At 43.9% G+C, this 23,280-nt stretch overlaps 1 protein-coding gene across 3 annotated transcripts in view; it reads right to left on the bottom strand.

Annotated features, from left to right (window-relative positions):
* ESF1 (ESF1 nucleolar pre-rRNA processing protein homolog) overlaps nt 1–23,280 on the bottom strand; it is a 54,848-nt gene that overhangs the window by 26,516 nt on the left and 5,052 nt on the right. For all 3 annotated transcript variants that reach the window (XM_066595628.1, XM_066595629.1, XM_066595627.1), the window contains exons 3-9: nt 21,048–21,370; nt 18,500–18,613; nt 16,250–16,350; nt 13,392–13,544; nt 9,448–9,562; nt 8,742–8,889; nt 1,344–1,505 (exon numbers count right to left, since the gene is read on the bottom strand). In XM_066595628.1, coding sequence (XP_066451725.1) covers nt 1,344–1,505; nt 8,742–8,889; nt 9,448–9,562; nt 13,392–13,544; nt 16,250–16,350; nt 18,500–18,613; nt 21,048–21,370 — 1,116 coding nt within the window. The remainder of the gene's footprint in view (nt 1–1,343; nt 1,506–8,741; nt 8,890–9,447; nt 9,563–13,391; nt 13,545–16,249; nt 16,351–18,499; nt 18,614–21,047; nt 21,371–23,280) is intronic.

The raw sequence follows: 23,280 nt of genomic DNA, 5'->3' as shown, positions 1-23,280 counted from the left end.
CAAAAATGCTACGATGTCCCGTACCGATTGGTTTCTCAGGTCACTTCCCACCATCATATCCCGTTGAAAGTCTGTCAACTCTACACCTTGTGGCATTCTGATGAATTTTCTACTGGGATGTGCCCGTGTGATACTCTCCTTGATACCTAAAGCTCACACATCCGATTTGCATACCCACCTCACCTGAAAGCATAGGATTGGTGGGGGTTCCAATGCTTTTGTCAACATAGTGTATTGCAAGGAAGGGGAGATGGGGGAGAAGAGAAGGAGTTGGCTACTTAGCATTATACTTGTAGATTTTGGCCAGAATGTTAACCAATACTTTGTGTTTAATGGCATTTATCCTAATTTTGGCTTTACAATGCTGAGGGTGCCCAGGGTGTGAGTACCAGAGTGGTTCACTCATGTGGTTCACTTGTGGGGTGCAGGGCAACCAGCTGGGCTTTAATAGGCTGCAGGTCTGCATTATGGACTTCGCATATTGGTGGGACTACCACTCTTTTTATGCCTTCTCTATGTGCAAGTATAATACTAAGCAGCCACTAACCCCCTCCAAACATGTGGTCAGTGCACGAGTAGCTGTTCATCAGTATATTGCGTCTGTGCAATGCTCCTCCATATAGCAATTTGCCTGTCTGCATTCTGTTGGGATGCAGTGTATTCTTGCCCTTGTATTTTTATACTAGTTTATCACTAAGTGTTGCTGCTGGCAGTGATTCTTTTTAAATTTTTATGTTCTTTTACTATGATTTAACAGGACATTTGTGCCATACCAGGTATGCAATAAAAACACTCCCACCCCAAATATATGACACAATTGCATTTTTCCCCATTTACACCCACTTATAAATTTTTAAAAGTTTTTAAAAAATACATTGTATGGTATCATTTAAAAATACATCTCATCCCGCAAAAAAAAAATTAACAGAATTCCGCATGATCATCCAGAGATAGACAAAAAAAACTAAATAAAAAATACTTTGAAGGAGAGAATCTCAAGCAAATGCAGCCCATCGAAATCTAGTTACTAATCTACAACCATCTTCATACTTTTTATATCTGAGGAGTCTTGTGATTAGTTCCTCTGTTTAGTCTTCATCTACAGCTCTTGGGAGATTTCTGGCTATTGTGGCTTACTGTACTTTTCAATTTGGCATCCTATATATTATACTATATAATGTCTGTAATTACTCCTTTATGTTCGACAGCTGGAACCAACCAAACAATTGAGAAGGACTTTGTTCCATCCTTACTAAAAGCAGACAGTGACCCTCAGTGGCGATTCGCTGTATTGCTCCGGAAGATTCCGAGGACAGTTACTGGAAAGAGGTACAATGACTTACCCGGCACCCATTTCACTTCCATTTCTATATCCTTCTCCTCCTGCTGCTTCTCCTTTTCTTGGATTCCTTTAAGCAGCTGCCTGTAACGTTCTATTTGTTCATCGTCATCTTTTGAGCCTTTCTTAGACTTTGCATCTTCAGGCTTCGCAGAAGCTTCAGTTTCTAAAGGAAAAAAAAAAGAAAGAAAATTTTTAGAATTATCTAGTGAACTTTATTACTAAAGGAAAACTCCAGCCCATCAGAAATAATTCATTGGGTTTTTTTCTCCTATGACATCAAAATATAAAAATCCTGTTGGTTGACTTTTGAAATCTGTCATGCACAAGGTACTGAGACCTTAAGGGGGTTGTCCCGCGAAAGCAAGTGGGGGTATACACTTCTGTATGGCCATATTAATGCACTTTGTAATGTACATTGTGCATTAAATATGAGCCATACAGAAGTTATTCACTTACCTGCTCAGTTGCTAGCGTCCTCGTCTCCATGGTGCCGTCTAATCTTCAGCGTCTAATCGCCCGATTAGACGCGCTTGCGCAGTCCGGTCTTCTCCCTTCTGAATGGGGCCGCTCGTGCCAGAGAGCGGCTCCTCGTAGCTCCGCCCCGTCACGTGTGCCGATTCCAGCCAATCAGGAGGCTGGAATCGGCAATGGACCGCACAGAAGACCTGCGGTCCACCGAGGGTGAAGATCCCGGCGGCCATCTTCACAAGGTAAGTAAGAAGTCACCGGAGCGCGGGGATTCGGGTAAGTACTATCCGGTTTTTTTTTAAACCCCTGCATCGGGTTTGTCTCGCGCCGAACGGGGGGGCTATTGAAAAAAAAAAAACCCGTTTCGGCGCGGGACAACCCCTTTAAGGGCTAATGCCCGCGGACGGATTTCCACTGCATTTCCTGCAGCGGAAATCCATGTGAATTCCACAGCTATTAGGTTAATTGAACCTAATAGCTTTCTGCCTGCCAATGCCACGGATTACCATAGCGGGAAATAAATCGCGGCATGTTCTATTTGCCACGATGTGGGAAGTCTCCATTAATATAGCATTAATGGAGATAACGGAAATGTGTAATCACCTGCAGGCACTATTGCGTTTTTAAACGTTGATCCGCGGGTGTATCCCACAACACTCGTGGGCATGAGCTCTAAAGGGGTTGTGCCAAGTTATAAAGTAACTTTATGATTGGTGGAGGTTCAACCACTGGGAACCCCACTGATCCTAAGAACAGGGATCCGGTTGGTCCCAAAGTGAATGGATTGGTGCTCACACATGTGCGCTGCTGCTCTACTCACATCGATGATAGCACCAGAGATTGCTGGACTGCTTGAACTCAGTAATCTCCAGTGCTAACATCACTCAGGGACCGCCCAGACCTCCATTCTCGAGATCGGTTGCGGTCCCAATAGTTAGACCCAACCAATCATGAAGCGATTCCCTATCCTTTATCACTCGGCACAACCCCCTTTAAAAGCCGCATAGAACTCATCTGTAGCAGTACTCACCATAGTAGCCCTATTTTATGGTTCAATATATATTTTTATTGAAAATAACATTAAAAATACAAAGTATTTCAGAATCGAATTAAAGAAATCCCTTCGATCGGGGAAGTGTGCATACAGGCTCAAGAGGGCACCTTTGGGTGCCTGATAATGATCATTATTCCCACGCTTGGAGGTCGATAAATCTCTTCTCAGGGCAATCCCAGATCGGATTCAAACAATAAATGGCGTGGGGTTTGTTAACAAATTGTAGCTAGATAGCGAAGACTTCTATGTTTAGACAAATATGTATGTCTCAGGTTCATAGGGGGGAAAAAAAAAAAAAAGTCCGCCTGAGTCCCGAGTCTTGCATCATATCGTACTGCTGAATCACGTAGTGCATAATAAAAAGAGAAACAAAAGAAAAAAAGAGAAGTGAGGAAAAAAAAGGAGAGAAGGGGGGGGTAAGAAATTGGAGATGAAGAGGAAAGCTAGGGGGCGAGTTAGGAAGGGGCGAAAAAAGAGAGGTGGGCCACAAATGTCCCTGGAAGGGAGAGGATAGGGCACATCAGCCCGGCGGCGGCAACCCGAGTTTGGACACCATCAAGGGTAGTGTCCCAGATTGATTGTATTTAGGGCGGGATTACACCACCATTTAACTATGAGTCAAATTTAGCAGAGGAACGAAAATTTATCCAAGTCACCCATGTAGCGTAGTGCCTGGCGTGTTTAGTGTCGTCTCTAGTGCTCAATTCTTCCATGTACCTAATGTTGTCCATGGCTTTTACCCACATTAGACGTGTAGGAGTCGTCATAGTGTTCCATAACTGTGGTATCACCTGTCTCACCGCCAGAAAAAAGAACCTAAGTAGTCCTTTCTTGATCGAGACCATAGGGCCTGGGATGGCGGAGAGGAGGGCGATCTCTGGGAAAGGGACCTCCAAAGCGGTAAGGGCATTGTATAGTGTGCTTACCTCGCTCCACAGAGGGGACACCAGACGGCAGGACCACCAGATGTGTATCATCGACCCTAGGCTATTCAGGCACCTCCAGCAATTGCTACTGACATTGGGATACATCTTGGCTAAGCGAGCCGGGGAGCGGTACCACTAGATAGGATTTTGAAATTCAGTTCATGGTGTCTGCCTGATATGGACATCTTGTGGGTCATGATGAGAGATTTGGACCAGTCACTTTCTTCAAGGTGTTGGATCAGTTCTCTCTCCCAGCTTCTCTTAAAGCTCACCCTACTGTCTAGCGTATCCCCAGCCTCCAGTATGCCATAGACTGCGGAGATCTCCCCTTTCCGTTCAGGGTACATAGCGCACATCTCTTCAAAGAGGGTGGACTGTCACGTGACTTCCGAGATCTGATCTTGTGAGCGGATAAAGTGGCTTATCTGTAGATATTGGAACCACGCACCGGCCAATGCCCCCCTCCCAACAGTGCTTCCAGTGGTTTAAGTCCTCCCGTTGTTCTGACGTCCCGAATTCTGGGAACAGGAATCCCTATCCTGCCTAAGAGGGGTAGGCCTTGCACACCCAGCGAGAAGTCTGGGTTACCCACTAGAGGTGTCCAGGGGCCGGGCACCGAAATTAAACCTGCTTTTACTGTGAAGCCATCCCATTGCTTCAAGATAGTCCCCAGAAACAGAGAGACCACGATCCCTCCGTTTCTCAGTGCCGCTCTATGATACTTGGCAAGGTGTGGGAGCCCCACCCCTCCAATCTCCTTTCTCTGTGTTAAGATTTTGTAACTCAGTCTGGGTCTCGTACCATTCCATACAAAATTCACCACGGCTCTTCTAAGGCGCGTGAAAAAGCTTTTTGGTACCTGGATCGGTAAGGTCTGGAACAAATAAAGGAACCTGGGAAGGGCGTTCATTTTTATCACGTTAATCCTGCCAAACCACGACAAGATCAAAGATCGCCATTTCTCCAGGTCCCTTTCCAGTGAGGAGCAGAGGGGCCTGTGATTACGACTGAACAAGTCATCCAACTTGGCAGAAATATGGATACACAAATATTTGATATGGTCCTCTCTCCATTTCAAAGGGAATCGAGATTTTAGGTGGGCGACTTCCGAGGGGGGGAGGGTTATATTTAGGATTTCTGATTTGTTTATGTTTATTTTAAAGTTGCTAAATTGGCTATATCTTTTGAATTCCTGCAATATGGCTAGGAGACTGGTTTGGGGGCTAGTCAGGTAAACGAGTAGGTCATCCGCAAAAGACGCCAGCTTGTGCTCTGAGTGTGGAGTTCGGAAGCCTTTTATGTCTGGATTCTATCTTATACCGTTTGCGAGGGACTCCATGGCTAAGAGGTAAAGGGTGGGTGACAGAGGGCAACCCTGTCTCATGCCATTGCCAATGTCTATCGGGGATGAAAGTCTACCGTTGACTTGTATCCATGCGGTGGGAACATTATATAGTGCTATGATCCAATTCCGTAACCTAGGCCCCAATCCCACTTTTTGGAGGGTGGCTTCTAATAAGCCCCAATCCACTCGGTTAAACGCCTTTTTGGCATCCACCGAAAGAAGACATAGGGGAGTTCCTTCCTGCTGGGCCCTTCCAATTAGAGTAGTGTTTCTCAACTCCAGTCCTCAGGACCCCAAAACAGGCCATGTCTTCAGGATTTCCTTAGTATTGCACAGATGATGTAATTATTGTCAGTGCCTCAGACATTGCTACCAGTGATCTTACTATAGGCCATCTTGAAAACATGACCTGTTGGGGGTCCTGAGGACTGGAGTTGAGAAACACTGAATTAGAGACATGGTCCGTATGGTATTGTCCCGCGCCTCACGGCCCGAGACAAACCTCACCTGATCTCTGTGAATCAGGCCTAGCACGAAGTAGTAGCGCTATTTTAAATACAAGAGTCACTATTTAGATTCAAAAGGTGACCAAACTTTTAGATAACTCCTGACATGTCATCATGATCGGCGTTACTGAAACCAAGGGGCAGAAGTGTTCAGCCAAGTGCTGTGCCTCATCACTTGTAATTGGTGGGTGGTGTATGGACTTTCTAACAAGCTTATACACCACCCATAGCAGAGCCAAAAAGAGATGATCGGGGGCAGCCCTCTTTTAGTGATCTGTTAGGCTCTCGGCACCCGACTCTAAGCTGATTAAAACATCTGATGTTACTATGACATGCAAGAAGTTTTCAAAATTTTTAGTTACACTTGTACTTTCACAAGTTGAACCTCTTTGCATGGCCAACTTTAGGGACCTAAAAAGTACATTTGTAGGGATCATGCACATAACATAGTTACAGTTGTTATTGCCGCTACCAGGGAAATTCAGTATGGCTTAGCTTGGGCAGTGAGATTTGTATTTGGATGGAAGACCTACCAGAAAGGAATTAAAAACGCCCATTGTAATACAGGGTGTACCTTTAAACCTCCCACATTTTACCAGTCTGCAGAGTTCAAACTATAAGTGGTAAAAAAAATAAATTACAAGAAAGGTAAGTATTGCATTTTTTCTCTACATACACTAATAAAGTTCTACATGTGCAGCATTGATAGCATGGACAATATCCAGTCTGTGCCCCTTTTCTTGACACATTCTCTCCAACAAGTCCACTGTTACAGGAGGAATCAGATCAGGAATGAGGGCTTGCAAATCTGGGAGATCAGTCACTGTAGTCGAGAAAACAATTCTTCACGTAACCACAGAGGAGAAGAAATCCAGCACAGCAAGATCTGGTGAACGGGGCGGCCACTAAATTGGTCCGTCATTCACAATCCAGCGATCTGTAAAGGGGTTACTGAGGACTCCAAACATCCAAAGTCCAATGTAAGGGGCCCCATCTTGGAAGGTAATGTCATGATATATGGGAACCAGTTCTGTAGGTTTACTCGAATAATAAAAAAAAAAAGATAGACAATCCTATCTGTTATACTGCATCAAACTTTCTATTATGGGCTATCTCAAACATGCTCCCTGTAAGGGCTCATGCCGACGAGCGACGCGGGATACGCCTGTGGATTTACGCAGTGTGAGTACCGCGATTATAAACAAAAAAGTATCAGCGAGTGATTGCGGAATTCCGCGGTCTCCATTAATGCTATATTGATGGAGACCTCCCGCGGCATAAATTCGCGGAAAATAAAACACGCTGTGATCTTTTTCTTGCTTCGGAAATCTGCACCAGATATCCGCATATGAGCATTGGCAGGCAGAAAACTTTAGGTTCAATAGAACCTAATAACTGCGAAATTCACAAGCGGTTTTCTGCAGCAGGAAAAGCATAGCGTTTCCGTCCATGGGTATTCACCCTTAGGCCGTATGTACACAGGTGCCAGCAAGCTGCGTCCGAAAGTCTCTGGTGCAACTCACAAAGCAGAATAAACAGACATCCCCCATCAACGTGCGATGTGTGAATTTCCGTTCCCATGCGAGACTAGAACGAAAACAGGGCAAACAGTGATTTTTCAATCTTGAGCCGTCAGTCCGAGTGGAAAGGGAAAGAAAAAAAAACAAAAAAAAACAAAACAAAAAAAAAAAAAATCGCTCATGTGAATGAACCTATTCAAATGAAAGAAAAAAAAGCCAAAAATGCACCATCTGATAAACTGCAGGGCAGGCTCAATCGCCATTAGGCCCTGGTAAAACGGAGAGGGGCAAACTGCAATATAAAACAAGATTCTCTAGTCTGATGAAGCCAAGATTGAAATTTTTGGCCTCGATTCTAAGTGTTATGTCAGGAGGAAACCGGGAGTACACAGATATTCTTAGTGGAAACCTGATCCAGCGCACAAGTGACCTCAGACTGAGCAGAAGGGTCACCTTCCAACAAGACAATGACTCTAAGCACACAGCCAAGACAACTCTGTGAATGTCCTCGAGGGGCCCAGCCGGAGACCTGACTTGCACCCAATCGAACATCTCTGGAGAGACCCAAAACTGTCCCCATCCAACCGGACAGAGATTGAGAGAATCTGCAGAGAAGAATGGTAGAAATTCCTAAATCCAGGTGTGCAAACCTTGTGGCATCATACCCAAGAAGACTGGAGGCTGCAATCACTGCCACAGCTGCTTCAGCTAAGTACTGAGTACAGGGCCTGAATACTTATGTCCATGCAAGATATTAGTTTTTCATTTTTAAAAAAGGTATAAAGATTTCTAGAATTCTGTTATCACTTTGTCATTATAGGGTATTGAGTGAAAAACGATAGGGAAAAGCTTGATATTTTTTTTTTTACATTTGCACAAAGCCACAACATAACAAAGTGCAAAAAAAAGTGAAAGGGTCTGAAGACTTTCCAAAAGCATTGTCTATAACAAAAACGGCCACTATTCAAGGCAGGTAAGATGTCAATTTTGCCTATATTGCAATTTCTCAAGAGTGCAGTCGTGAGTTTAGTGATCTCTGTTTAGCTATCATATAGGTCGCCTGCACACGGGCATATTTTCATTGCAAAATCTAGAGCGGGCATTCGCCCCCAGATTCCACAGCATATACCATAGCATGCTATGGAAAAGCGCTTTTTCCCGCACACTTGTGATTCTCTGCTCGCAGAGGAAAAATTGCAGCATGCTCTATTTTATTGCGTTGTCCACATGGGTGGCTTTCATAGAAGTCAATGGAAGCTGTCCAACTCGCGGCCAATCCGCAATTAACATTGCCGACAGATCGCGGATTCCGTGTCATCACCTAGCGACGGTGCAGGAAAATCTGTACTGTGCATGTCCGACGGCAAGCCATCCGGACCATACGCAGCAAAGATAATGAAGACGACAGACATGTGCGCGGGGTGACCGGCCGGGCAACAGGGTCGGATTTTGCTGGGAGATCCCGCATCCTGAATCTGTCTGGGTCGTGTGCAGCCAGCCTTAGTCTTTAGATCTTCTCTGGGTAGGACTCCTCTAACATAGCTAAATAGTGAAATAGTGACTGAATTAATGTTCTGTACCTTCTACAATTTCCTCCTCCTCCTCCTCTTCTTCACTAGAGGATGCTAAATATGCCTGAAAATCCATGTCAAGAATTTCATTTTTTTTGAAAGGTCTATTTAAAGTTGCGATTCGCTCCTGATCAGTTTCATCCCAGGTCAGCTCCACCTAAAAACAAATGAGAAACTCTTAAACTGATATGAACATTTAGATACACTTACATTAATATAGTATTTGGTTAAGCGAGTCTATATTTTATCACGTGGCACCCAATAAATCCATCTACCCAAAGAAGTAAGAGCTCACCCTCACATAGTAATGTATGGAACCCTAGCCATGTAATCTTGGAGTGCCTGGACAGCTGTAAGACTGCAGGAAACAAAGGAGGTCCAGCACATCAAAGGATAAAATAAAACTTCTCCTTTATTGAATCGTTAAAAGACAACACAATGGGTCCCAAAAAACTGTTAAAAATACCTGGTCAGTCTGGCCCTTAATCACAGTAAGGACCATGATCAATGGCCACAGTGACCAGAAACACTTTGGAGATTTTCACTGTTTTTTGGGACCCATGTTGCTGTCTTTCAATAAAGGAGAGGTTCTATTTTATCCTTATATGAAAGGTCTAAAGCTGAATAGCTAAGTATTCACACACGTATACATGTGTATAGAAATATTAAAAAACCTTGAAGCTAATTAAGTTAGAAGAGCAAAACTTAAATGCACCTTCGCTGTTGTCACGCCAGCAGATGTGAAATAATTTGGTTTATAAGCAGAGAGGTCCACATCTACAGCAGAGTCTTTAGGCTCATCGTCAAACTGCACACTGTCAGGGACAAACCTGGGGGGGGAGAAACAGACAGGAGCCCAAATCAGAACCAGCGCACAGTCAATATTTCAGTAGCACGGACAGCTAAAACTCTTTTGTTGCCCTGATACATTCTTGACTTGACGAATGTAACTCATTACTAATTAGTCTTCCCCTCACAAAACTCTCTTCTCTGTAGTTCATCTTCCTGTCGGCAGTGATGCCTCCACGCTGTGCCAGTCACTGCACTGGTTGTCCATCCACTAAAGAATACAATTCTCTTCCATAGAGCTCTCCACAAAGCTGCACCACCCTAGATCTCCTTCCTCATATCAATCTATTAGCCTACCTGCGCTCTCCATTCTGCTAATCATCTCAGATGAACGTCCTCCCATAACCTGGCACTTCAGCCAGGTTAATCCGCAATAAACCGGTCTCACACGACTGAATTTCAATTGCCTTTGCATTAGCCATGGCAGAGAAGGGCACTGGATTAGGGTCCTATTACTTGGGACGACTGCCAGGTGCTTAAGCACCCAACAGTCGCTCCAGTGATTATCACTCCTGTGTTAACATGGTATGCTAGGCTGAAAAAAAAGACAAATCTCCATCCAGTTCAGCCCTCCCTCCCCACTCCAATGTTGATCCAGAGGAAGGCAAAAAAAAAGAAAAACCTAGTGAGGCTGAAGCTAATTTGCCCCACCAGTCCTGACTCCAAGTCTGGCATTCGGAAGATCGCCCTATCAACAACCCATTCTGACTATTTAATGTTCATGTCCTGTAATGTTATAGTGCTCTAAAAAGATGTCTAGTCTAATCCCCTCTTAAACTCCTCTACTGATTTTGGCATCGCCACGTCCTCAGGCAGAGTGTTCCACAGTCTCACTGCTCTTACAGTAAAGAGCCCTCTTCTGAGTTGATGAAACCTTCGTTCCTCTAAACGCTGAGGAAGCCCTCATTACCATCCCAGTCCTGGATATAAACAGATCATGGGAGAGATCCTTGTATTGTGCCCTAATGTATTTATATATTGTTATTTGGTCGCCCCTTACTGTCTGTTTTTCTAGGGTTAATAATCCCAATTTTAGTTTCATTATTGTTTATTGAAGGAATAAGCAAACAAACATACATTTTCAATGCTGTTGCAGATAAACTATATAGGAGAATGCTGTCTCCAAAAAATATCATTAGTGAACATTAACAATTATAGACATTTCCAATACCTTAGCTTTTAGTCTATAAATTATGCTTGTCTTGTGAATAAACCTTCATTTCTTAAAATGAAGTACCCCGTTTCCCCTAAACTAAGCCCTGCCCAAAAATAAGCCCTAGCACAGTTTTTCATGATTTTGCGGGAGGCTTGAAATATAAGCCCTGTCCCGAAAATAAGCCCAAGTTACAGTTCATAAAAAAAGCCAATAGGAATGCTTTAGGGGTGTGAAAAGGGCCCGTAAAAACGCAATTGCTGCATTTTTACAGCACTTTTCACACAGGTCATCTGAGTCACTTATGTAGTAGACTCGGTTCAGATCCTTTCCGCTGCTCTCCAGAGCTCTAACGTGGTTTCCGCGGCTCAGTGAATCAATGCAGCTCTCCAAGAACCAATCACAGCTATCGCTTTGTGGAGGTGGGATTTATTACTTCTGCAACCATGAAGTATTCCTGTGTTGGAGGTTGAAGTAACCTACTCTGTCTTATTACTAAAACTTCCTTGTAGGAACAATTAATTCAATGACTTGGTGTAAGGAAGGTATGTAAGCTTGGTGATCGTCAGCTTCTAGCAATCATGAATTTCACTGTAAGTAGTATATGAGCTGTGAGAATTCTAGCTTTCATTGGGATTAGCTCTATGCCCAGTAGTAGAATTGCTAATTGGGGGTTTGGGGTTATGTAAGTCCCTGGCTATTTATGTATTAGCCTCAATGTTTCCTTCCAAATAAGGGTAATTTACATTCACGAAAAATATGTATCAGGCATCCCAGTACGTCACAGCCCCTCCAGCATGTCCCTTTAGTTCCTGGGAATAGTCAAAGAATCCAAATTTTGATAGTCTCTCTGAGTATTCCAGTCCTCCCATTACATTTATTAATTTAGTTGCCCTTCTTTGAACCCCCTCAAGCACTGTAACATCTTTCCTGAGCACCGATGACCAGAACTGTACACAGTATTCCATGTGGGGCCTGACTAGTGCCTTATATAATGGAAGAATAATGTTCTCGCCCCTCGCCCCTACACCTCTTTTAATGCACCCCAAGATTTTATTTGCTTTTGCAGCAGCTGACTGGCATTGGTTACTCCAGTTTAGTCTATAATCCACTAGTACCCCCAGGTCTTTTTCCTATCACTTTTCCCTAGCCCTAGCAGTACCCTATTTAGTGTATATTGGTGGCATCCATTTCTCCTGCCGATGTGCATAACCTCACACTTATCAACACTGAACTTCATTTGCCATTTTTCTACCCAAGCCCCCAGCTTATCTAGATCATTTTGTAGCCGCACATTGTCCTCCGTTGTATTAATTACCTTGTATTCCACCCCCCCTTACTTTATTATAATATGGTATATTGTTTTCGATAGAATGAATCTAGAATAAAAAGAGAAAAAGAAATGTATCGAACTACAAGAAATGGGAGAAGGGATCAGAATGGAAGGCAGGAGGATAAAAAGGGTCAGAACAAACGAGATGACGAACCCTGGAGAAGGTATCACATCACCCCCATGAGTCGCTGGAATACCCTTTAAAGCACCACACAGTAAGCAGGCACAGACTGCTCCCCAACAAATGGGATCTATGAAATATTAGGGTTAAAGGAGATGTCCAGAATTAAAAAACCATGACTGCCTTTGTCCATAAAGCATACCACACCTGTAAATGGACTGCATCCCGCATCGCAGCTCAACTCTAATGAAGTGAATAGAACAGAGTTACAGCAACACGCATAGTCTGTGGACAGATGTGGCACTATTTTTTGGAAAAAAGTGACCATTTAAAATCTGGACAACCCCTTTAACCCTTTCCAATCCAATGTCGGGCCTGCCAGACATCATAATTTCCCTCCACAGCTCCGATGTCGGGGCAGGCCCGACACTGCAGTGCAGGAGTGCATCTGCACCCGATCGTCAGACACATCGGGTGCAAATACACTCCTGCACTGGTCCTCATTGAGGACCCCCGAGGAGAAGGCAGAAAGGGTTTTTAACTCTTTCCGCCTTCTCCTTTACACATTACATAGCGCTCAATTAGCGCTATGTAATACACGGAGATTCCGGCTGGCGATCATGTGTCCGCCAGTGTCACCTGACCCCCAGCAGTCACATGAACGCCGAGCCGGGAGCCTGCACCCGGCTCGGCGATCATGTGACCGCTGGGTGCCACCTGACCCCAGCGGTCACATGATCGCCGAGCCGGGAGGCAGAAGGGAGAATGCAGAAGACGCCGGACAGGTAAGCAGGCCCTCCCACGGTGCAGTGAGCACCTGCACCCTCCTGAACCCTGGAATACGACCCTGTGCCCGGCCAATGACCCAGCGAACCTCTTATTTTCTGTGCTGTGTATGGTCCGGATGGCTCGTCGTCAGACAAGTGCAGTACAGATTTTTTTTAGCGATGAAGTGGAATCCGCGACCTTTCTGCAATGTCAATTGTGGAAGGGCCGCGGGTTTGAAGGCTTCCATTGACGTCAATAAAAGCTGTCTGCGCAGAATCCGCTTAAAAATATTGCTTCCGCTCAAAGCACTTTTCCATAGCATGCTATGGAAGCTATTTGCAGCGGAACTCGCAGGCGGACGCCGGCTCCGGATTCCACAATGCAATTCTGGTCATGTGCAGCCGGCCTAAGGCCTTCATTCTCATTACAGAGTACCTCAGATCCATAAAACAGCAGCTACTTTCGAACTCCAACCCGTCACAATCCTCGTAGAGCTTGTTGGCCGTCTCCGGGGTGTCACAATCTACCACCGCATAGTAGTACTTCAGACGTTTAAACTGGTATTCACGCAACTTCTCCTTGACAACCCTAAGGGTGAGAAATAGTGGCGTTATAGGGAATCTCAGCTTAGATTACAGCACAGATGAATGTATATAGTTTATTGCTCTGGGTTTATAGTATCCTCTCTTCATCATTACAGATACGATCATCTGCCCAATTCCCCCCCCTAGCGGGAATGAAAAAACTTCAGTGATTTAATAAGCTGAAGCAGTGACAGAGAATTAGGTATCATGTATGCACATCAGACACTGGGCGATATTCATTGCAAAGTAATGGCGGTATAAGCCAATACAAGAACGGCCTGGATTGTACTTTTAGAACATTTATGCAGTGACTTTTATTCTCTTGTACAACAAACAGAGGAGGGAATCTGTAAAATCAGATGCGGTGGACATTATTTAGTAAATCCATGGGCTGCATGCAGATTTTCTGCAACAGAATAGGCTAGCTGTGGAATTTCAAGTCGCTGCATGCCCTCTTTTCTGCTATATGTAGATGGGGTTTAGAAATCCCCATGCACACGTACATTATCGTACAGAACGGATAGTGTCTTGTTAGCATGTCACATGTCTTTAAATCTTGCTACATAAGATGCAGACACTTGGAGGAGTCAGCCATAGATTGTAATAGGAACTGCACACTATTGGATATACAGGCTGTGCCGCTGCACACAAGCCATCCATCACAAAGCACAACGCATCGGCCCATCTACAATGGTGCAAGGAGCATCGTCATTAGACAGTTGAAAAACGTTCTATGAAGTGACGAATCTTACTACTCCATCTTCACATCAGAAGGACATACCTGGATGTAGATGATGCATGGGGAATGCCTTTTCTCTGAGTGTATTGTGCGAACAGTTAAAGGGGTATACTGTTGACCGGGCTAAATTTCCTTAACGTTTCCACTTATTGCCATTATTCTAAACGTCCATCTAAATTATCAAACTTTACATTTCTTTGCCAACCTGCACCGCCGTTGCTTTCCAGCCAGTTTCAGATTTCTACACTGTAATATAAATGTCCACCAGGGAGTACAAAAACGACATCTCCCACAATGCCCCAGTCCACTTAGTGACAAGTGGGCACTGTACAAACTGGGTCATCATTACAGAATTTAAAGGCACTGAGCATACCTGACCAGTAAAACAGCAGGTCATAACCACTGGATACCAATAGAGAACTAAGCAGGAGGAGACCGCAGGCAAAGCAATATCTCTGCAGCTTTGTAAAACAAGTTACAACATTATACTGCAAAATTACATGTTATCGCCTTATGAAGCATATAGTTGTTACTTTCAATCAGTGGAGGTTCCATTATGATTTGGAGATGTTTTACATAATATGGTCTCAGTCCGTTGGTTGTAATGACAAGAGCCATGATTACAGAGTGATGCCGACAATGTGGTAATACTCTGGGAATGGTCAGCCATACTTCCAACAAGACAACGCATACTGTAATTGGTTTCCCCTTGTGTGCAAGAAGAATCACTTTTCCATAACATGTTGTGGGCGGCATTTGCTATGAAATTCAGAGGCGGGCACCCACTCCGGATTCCACAATACAAAGGGGATGTCCACACGGAACGGATATGCTGCAGATTTTTCAGGTAGGACTTTGTGCACGGCCAATCTGTGGCATTTACAGTAGTAGTAGTAAAGTGAATAGGATTTTAAGAATCTCATTCTCATGTAGTGGAAACGGACAAGCAGAATTTAAATCCGCGGCATGTCAATTTTAGCAACAGAATTTCGGTGCAGATTCCACCTCTTCAATCAAAAGGGCGATTTCCGAATTAATTCCACAACAAAAACACTGTCAAAATCCACAGCAACCGGCCCTATATGGGTACACCCTAAGGGGACTTCACATGGAGCTGGTTTGCTGCAGATTCTGTTGTGGATTTTGAAATCTGCACCAGAACTACAGCAAATCAGCGACATAGGACACTTCCTAAGGGTATGTTCACACGGAGCAGATTTGCTGCAAACATTCTGCAGCACAAACAGCACCATTGGTTGTGGATTTTGACGTATTTTTTAACACTGAATTTGGCGCACAATTGACTCCCCTATTTTAAAAGGTGGAATCTGCACTGAAAACCCAGTGCCATAATTGACATGCCGTGTATTTAAATTCCGCATCGCATGCTCATTTCTGCAGCATGAGAATGAGATTTTTTAAATCTATCTCACTTTGCTGCTACAATAATTCCCACAGAATTTCCGTGTGAATGGTCCAAACAGAAAATCTGTGGCAAATCAGCCCTAAGGCTGTAGTCAAACAGGGCGGAAATCCCATGGAAATATTGCTGAATGTCCGCAACAGGACCGCACAGAAATTCAGCGAGATTTCCAAAACTTGGAGTCCCGCAGGTTTTCAAGCGGCTTATTCCACTGCGGCCAGCTCTTCCCCATAGAGAGGAGAGATGGTCACAGCAGAAACAGCGATAAAATTGACATGCCGTGGCTTTGAATTCCGTGCGGCATGTCAATTTCAGCTCGGCTTGGCCGCCACGTGTGGATAGGATTTTTGTAAATCTAGTCCACTTTGCTGCTTTATCCCGAGATAAAAACTGTGGGTGGAAATTCTGCGGCATTTCCTTCCTGTGTGAACCCAGCCCAATATTTGTACAAAGTAACGTGAATACAAAACCACATTCCAGCTCAGACAAACAAGAGTTTTGCGCAGTGGCTGGTTTCACTTCTTAAAAAAGTTTCTGTGATACTTACCCTTGTTCTTCAGATACATCTTCTGAAATGTTCTTTAGTTCTGTAGGGCCATGAAGTTCTTCTTCTTTCAGTCTCTCCTTTCCAAACTCCGAGGGGTAAATCTGGGGAATTCATACGGGACGGGAAATAAAGAGATAAAAGAAGCATTTGTATCCAGAGAAGTATTGTCGGAGTGCAGCCACGACTAACGGCTCATATAATACATGACGTACGGCTGGTATAGAAGGATAAATAGGTTATAGGCCACTATAGAGAAAGACAGAAGAAACCGTCTCACCATCCATGAAGACTTGTCAGTTTCTGAATTTTTGCGCTCACCATTGTTTTTATACTGTCTGATTCATTCAAACTTGTAAACCAGTCTGTAAATTTCCCATCACTTCAGACATGATACAAGAGCTGTCAGCCTGCTATTGTATACCGCCAAGGTCTTGGAATTGAAAGCGACACTTAATTCATGTTGCTATTAGCAACGTGAAATAGAAGGCTGGTGCAGTAATACGATATTCAGAAAACTTGGAACTGAGCTATATGTCAAGTATTATCTGTTTCGGGGTCCAATTACACAAACGGAGTATGATTTAGGACATTGCAGATCGGACATGCTTATCAGACAGAGTCAATGACCAGAGAGCGAAAGATTTCTCATTTTTTCGTAGCTGACATTTCTAAATTAAATCTAAGAAACCCACTAACGATCAAAAATAAATGGGAAGCAGATATCGGGACCGTGGAGGATTCACAATGGGAGGACATTCTGAGTGAGTGGCATAGGCTGTCACAACTGTATCTATTACATAGAGTATATCGCACTCCAGCATACATGCATGACATAGGAGTTAGGAATAACCCACTATGTATGCGCTGTAAGATCCAAAGAGCGGAGTTAATACACATGATGTGGAGATGTCCAAAATTGAACAGATGTAAACCCTCATGTAACGCTGAACCTAAAAAGTCAAGTATAATGGCCCTTTTACATGAGACGATTATCGTTCAGGCTTCCAAGGGGATCTGAATAATCAATAATCGTCCTGTGTAATCGAATGCAGCGACTGAATGAGAATTGTTCAGTCATTCAGTTTCTGCATGCAGAAAACTCAACGCCGTGTCATTCAGTGTAGACAGCAGTCTGCTTACTATGGATGGAGGTGAGCAGGGAGGGAACGCTCCAGGGCCGGCTTCGCCTCCATTCTGGCATTATGCTAACTGCGGTCCAAATATGGGGAGCTGTTTGTTGTGGTTTTCACAATGCAGCGTCCAGGTATAACTCCGTCTAAACAGCCAATTATACATTAGCTTCCTGGATCTTTTCGCACGAGAAAAGGTGTGAAGATAAATATCAGACTTAATTGTACTCAAGATTAAATTTTCAGTCCCCGATTGCAGCTAATCTTTATAAGGGGTTATCCGGAGACGAAAAATATATAGTGAAGTTGCTCCCCTTCCCGTCTGCAGTTATAGCTGCAGCGATGACTGACACAAAGGCCATGTGACTGCTAGAGCCAATCACCAGCTAACTTTTGCCAGTGATTAGCTGCATTGTGCACATGTCCCAGATTTGTGATGGTATCATTCTGCAGCCAGAAGTGCAGACTAGTAGGGGATCAGGATAGGGGAAGGACAATAGGACTACTTTTATGTATTTTTTTATGGCAGGTATGGTTCCCAGATAATCCCTTTAAAGGTGTTGTACCACAATAGACTTTTATCACCTACCCATAGAATAGATTATAAAAGTATGACCGTTGGGTCCACCAATGCTACTCCTGCTGATCCTGACAATGATGGTCCCATGACTCCCTCTTCTCTTCACTGCGAGCTCACTGTACTCATCCACAGTAATATTAGGTTGAATGGAGCAATGGTCACACATGGTCAGTACTGCTCTATTTAGCTCTAATGGGGCTGATGGAAAAAAGCCAAGTTCAAATGCTCAACTATCTTCGAAAGTCTCGTTGAAAATTAATGGAGTGGTGCCACGCATGACCGAATGCTGCTCCATTCCATCTCCTCCTCGCTGCTGGGGGTGCAGTGAGTTTGCAATGACAAGGAGAGGGGAACACGGGACTCCTGTTCTGAGGATCGGTGGGGTCTCAGCGATAAAACCTCCACCAATCAGATTTTTATCATCAATCCTATGTAATAAAGGTTTACTCTGGTTCAGCCCTTTTAAGGGCGACAGCAATAATTTAAGGAGTTGCATGTATATGGACTCTCTTGAGATAACTGACTTTAGTAATGACTTACCTTTACAGAAAATACAATCCCGCCTTTAGGCTTAAAGGAATTGAACAGCGCCAGCAGGTCTTTAGCTTTTAATCGATCCCAGTCCATGTTGCAAACAGCCAACCGTCTGGTTACCTAAAAAGGAACGGATGTGACTTTATTTATACGTAGCTATACCACCACATCCCCTGAGGCCACTCTCACATCAGTGTTTGTAAAACATCGAGTTTTCAAACAAGTTCCACAGCTAACAAGACCCATTGAAATCAATGGAGGCTTTTTACAGAGTTTGCAAACGCCACGTTAAACGCTGTGAAAAGCACTCATGTGAGAGCGGTCTTACAATGCACGTCCATTGTTGGAAATCTAGAATAGATTAGGGAATCTCTTCAATAACTATTCCCTAGTTTAGAATTATTAACTACGGGTTCTTATCTTCCAGGCTGTTACTATATCGCACTTGCAGGACAGAGCACGGTTATGCTGGTTTTGCTTTCCAACTCCACCAGTAGACAGAGCATGCTGCTTTATAACAGCCCGCAGTCCGGATTTCATGTGTAGAGTAAAGCCGATGCTGGACAAATCCCAGCAGTCACTACGCCTGGAAATAAGTGCAGCGTGCGCTAGTTCATCTTATTTGTCTTACAATATGTGTGGGATTTCTTTTTGCCTGCGACTAAGAAGGTAACTTTGTAGAGTGGTCTAACTGTCAACTGAAGTTTGCCATTTTCTTAACCTGTGAGTGTGCTCTGCTGATAAATTTAAAGGGGTTTTCCTGGACTTTAAAATTGTGTAAAATTACAAAAACCACAAAAAACAGCATTCTCACCTGCTCCAGTGGCTGTCCGTCCAACACTGGATTCCCACTGCCCTATGCTTGAAAACCGGAAAAACTGGCATACGGTCATTTGCCATTTATCGTGTATGTCACCACTTAACCAATCACAAGATCAGCAAACGTGGAAAAATCAATGCTGAAACACGTTTGGTTGAGTGGTCACGTGCACAATGAACGTCACATGATCACCTGCCAACTTCTTCTGGGTTATTAGCAATAGGGCTCCAGCGCTGCACAGGGAGTCACTGAAGCAAGCGAGTACACATTTTTCCTTTATTTTACACAGTGTAAATCCTGAAAAATTTATTTTTAAGTCCCAGAAAGCCCTTTTCGCGCCTTAACGCTGCAGGGAGTATGTTACGTCCTGCAGCTTCAGGGTATGTATGAAGGGAGGTTGAGGAGCAATCTCGCTCTATACAACGCATGTGCCCTCTGTTTCTTACAGCTGGCACCTACCAGCAACAGCTCTGATAAGCAGCTCCACTCATTGAAGCTGTTAACGCTTTGAATGCCGCAGTCAATTCTGACAGCAGCATTTAAATGCCCCAACTGATGTTCGGGGTCCTGCACCGCCCCGTCGATAAGATCGTGGGTTGCCGTGCGGTTGCCATGGCAGCCAGGGGCCTTCTGAAAGGCCTCAAGGCTCTCATTGCAAATTGCCTTGGCATTGCTTGATAGATTGCCTGTCATATCGCAGTACAATGTAATGCTACGGCATTACATCATACTGCAGGAGCGAACAAAGCATCACAAGTTCTTGTCCTCTCCGGGAACTAAAAAAAAGGAAAAAATTAATTTTAAAAAAGATTTACTAATTATTAAAAAGTAAATGAAAAGTAATAAAAGTAAAAAAAAAAAACAAAAAAAAAACTTGCCATACTTACAATAAAATAATCGAAATGATAAAACAAAAATACATATTTGGTATCGCTGCATCCATGAAAGTCTGATCTGTCAAAGTAACGCATTATTTGGCCCGCATGACTCTCCACACATCTTAATAGAAGCAATTAATGCAAAAACATGTGGGGCATTTTTGCATTAATTGCATTCTCCACGTAAGTACAGGTAACAGGGGTGGGACACACATTTATGAGACATTCATAGCATATCCTGTGGATATGCTATAGATGTCCAAAGTGGGAATACCCCTTTAAAGGGGTTGTCCCGCGCCGAAACGGGTTTTTCGTTTTTTTTCAATAGCCCCCCCGTTCGGCGCGAGACAAACCCGATGCAGGGGTTAAAAAAGAAAACTGGATAGTGCTTACCTGAATCCCTGCGCTCCGGTGACTTCTTACTTACCTGGTGAAGATGGCCGCCGGGATCTTCACCCTCGATGGACCGCAGGTCTTCTGTGCGGTCCATTGCCGATTCCAGCCTCCTGATTGGCTGGAATCGGCACGTGACGGGGCGGAGCTACGAGGAGCCGCTCTCCGGCACGAGCGGCCCCATTCAGAAAAGAAGAAGACCGGACTGCGCAAGCACGTCTAATCCGGCGATTAGATGCTGAAAATTAGACGGAGCCATGGCGACGAGGACGCTAGCAACGGAACAGGTAAGTGAATAACTTCTGTATGGCTCATAATTAATGCACAATGTATATTACAAAGTGCATTAATATGGCCATACAGAAGTGCTTACCCCCACTTTGTTTCGCGGGACAACCCCTTTAAGTCAACATAAAATATTGTGAGAGGATGAAATACATTCGATCATGGTTCTGATTGTTACCTCCTCTCCACGCGGTGCATCTTTATCCATTTCTCTCCAAGAATGCTCAATTTCAATTTCTTTTCCTGGCAAGTCGAGCTCATCATCGTCATCATCATCTTCAGAACTTGTTTCAATGTTTCCTTTACCTCGGGCCAAATCTGGACCGCTGTCACTGTCCTCCTCTTCTCCAGAGCTAGCCTCTTCATTTTCTGACTCTTCCTCAGAATCACCAACTTCACTTTCTTCATCACTTTCCTCATCTTCTTCTAGTTCCATGCCGCTCAACTCTTCATCAGACTTCATCTCATCATCGCTGTCCTCATCACTCCCATCTTCAAGCTCTGCAAGGTGGTAATAAGACTGCAGTGAGAAAGACAATTCTGGAAGTACAATTATATTGACCAATCCATGTAGACATAGAAGTAACACCGCAATTTTACCCATGACTCCAATGACTGGCCCCTCTCCTGCATAGTGTAACATACATATATACAGAAGAGAACTCCGATGACTGGCTTCTCTCCTGCATAGTGTAATATACATATATACAGAAGAAACCTCCGATGACTGGCCCCTCTCCTGTATAGTGTAATATACATATATACAGAAGAGACCTCCGATGACTGGCCCCTCTCCTGCATAGTGTAACATACATATATACAGAAGAGAACTCCGATGACTGGCTTCTCTCCTGCATAGTGTAATATACATATATACAGAAGAGACCTCCGATGACTGGCCCCTCTCCTCTATAGTGTAATATACATATATACAGAAGAGACCTCCGATGATTGGCCCCTCTCCTGCATAGTGTAACATACATATATACAGAAGAGAACTCCGATGACTGGCTTCTCTCCTGCATAGTGTAATATACATATATACAGAAGAAACCTCCGATGACTGGCCCCTCTCCTGTATAGTGTAATATACATATATACAGAAGAGACCTCCGATGACTGGCCCCTCTCCTGCATAGTGTAACATACATATATACAGAAGAGAACTCCGATGACTGGCTTCTCTCCTGCATAGTGTAATATACATATATACAGAAGAGACCTCCGATGACTGGCCCCTCTCCTCTATAGTGTAATATACATATATACAGAAGAGACCTCCGATGATTGGCCCCTCTCCTGCATAGTGTAATATACATATATACAGAAGAGACCTCCGATGACTGGCCCCTCTCCTGCATAGTGTAATATACATATATACAGAAGAGACCTCCGATGATTGGCCCCTCTCCTGCATAGTGTAATATACATATATACAGAAGAGACCTCCGATGACTGGCCCCTCTCCTGCATAGTGTAACATACATATATACAGAAGAGACCTCCGATGATTGGCCCCTCTCCTCTATAGTGTAATATACATATATACAGAAGAGACCTCCGATGATTGGCCCCTCTCCTGCATAGTGTAATATACATATATACAGAAGAGACCTCCGATGATTGGCCCCTCTCCTGCATAGTGTAATATACATATATACAGAAGAGACCTCCGATGACTGGCCCCTCTCCTCTATAGTGTAATATACATATATACAGAAGAGACCTCCGATGATTGGCCCCTCTCCTGCATAGTGTAATATACATATATACAGAAGAGACCTCCGATGATTGGCCCCTCTCCTGCATAGTGTAATATACATATATACAGAAGAGAACTCCGATGACTGGCCCCTCTCCTGCATAGTGTAACATACATATATACAGAAGAGAACTCCGATAACTAGCCCCTCTCCTGCATAGTGTAACATACATATATACAGAAGAGACCTCCGATGACTGGCCTCTCACCTGCATAGTGTAATATACATATATACAGAAGACAGCTCCAATAACTGGCTTCTCTCCTGCATAGTGTAATATACATATATACAGAAGAGACCTCCGATGACTGGCCCCTCTCCTGCATAGTGTAACATACATATATACAGAAGAGAACTCCGATGACTGGCCCCTCTCCTGCCTACTGTAATATACATATATACAGAAGACAACTCCAATGTCGGAGCACACATCTGCATAGTTTTAGAAACGTATCGGTGCTCGCCGACATGGAGACTATACAAGGAAATCTCAATGTTGGATGAGGTCCAACAGTGGATTGGAAAAGGGTTAAATTGTTTACCAATTACTAGGTATCGTTGGCCTAATCTTATGGTAGGCCATTAATAGCAAATCTGTAGGGTTCCCTCACTCGGAACCTCAGTTGATCAGCTGTTCCCTAGGCCATT

This window comes from Eleutherodactylus coqui, chromosome 3 (genome assembly GCF_035609145.1).
Source record: "Eleutherodactylus coqui strain aEleCoq1 chromosome 3, aEleCoq1.hap1, whole genome shotgun sequence".
Lineage (NCBI taxonomy): Eukaryota > Metazoa > Chordata > Amphibia > Anura > Eleutherodactylidae > Eleutherodactylus > Eleutherodactylus coqui.
This window is presented reverse-complemented; position numbering and strand designations above follow the sequence as displayed.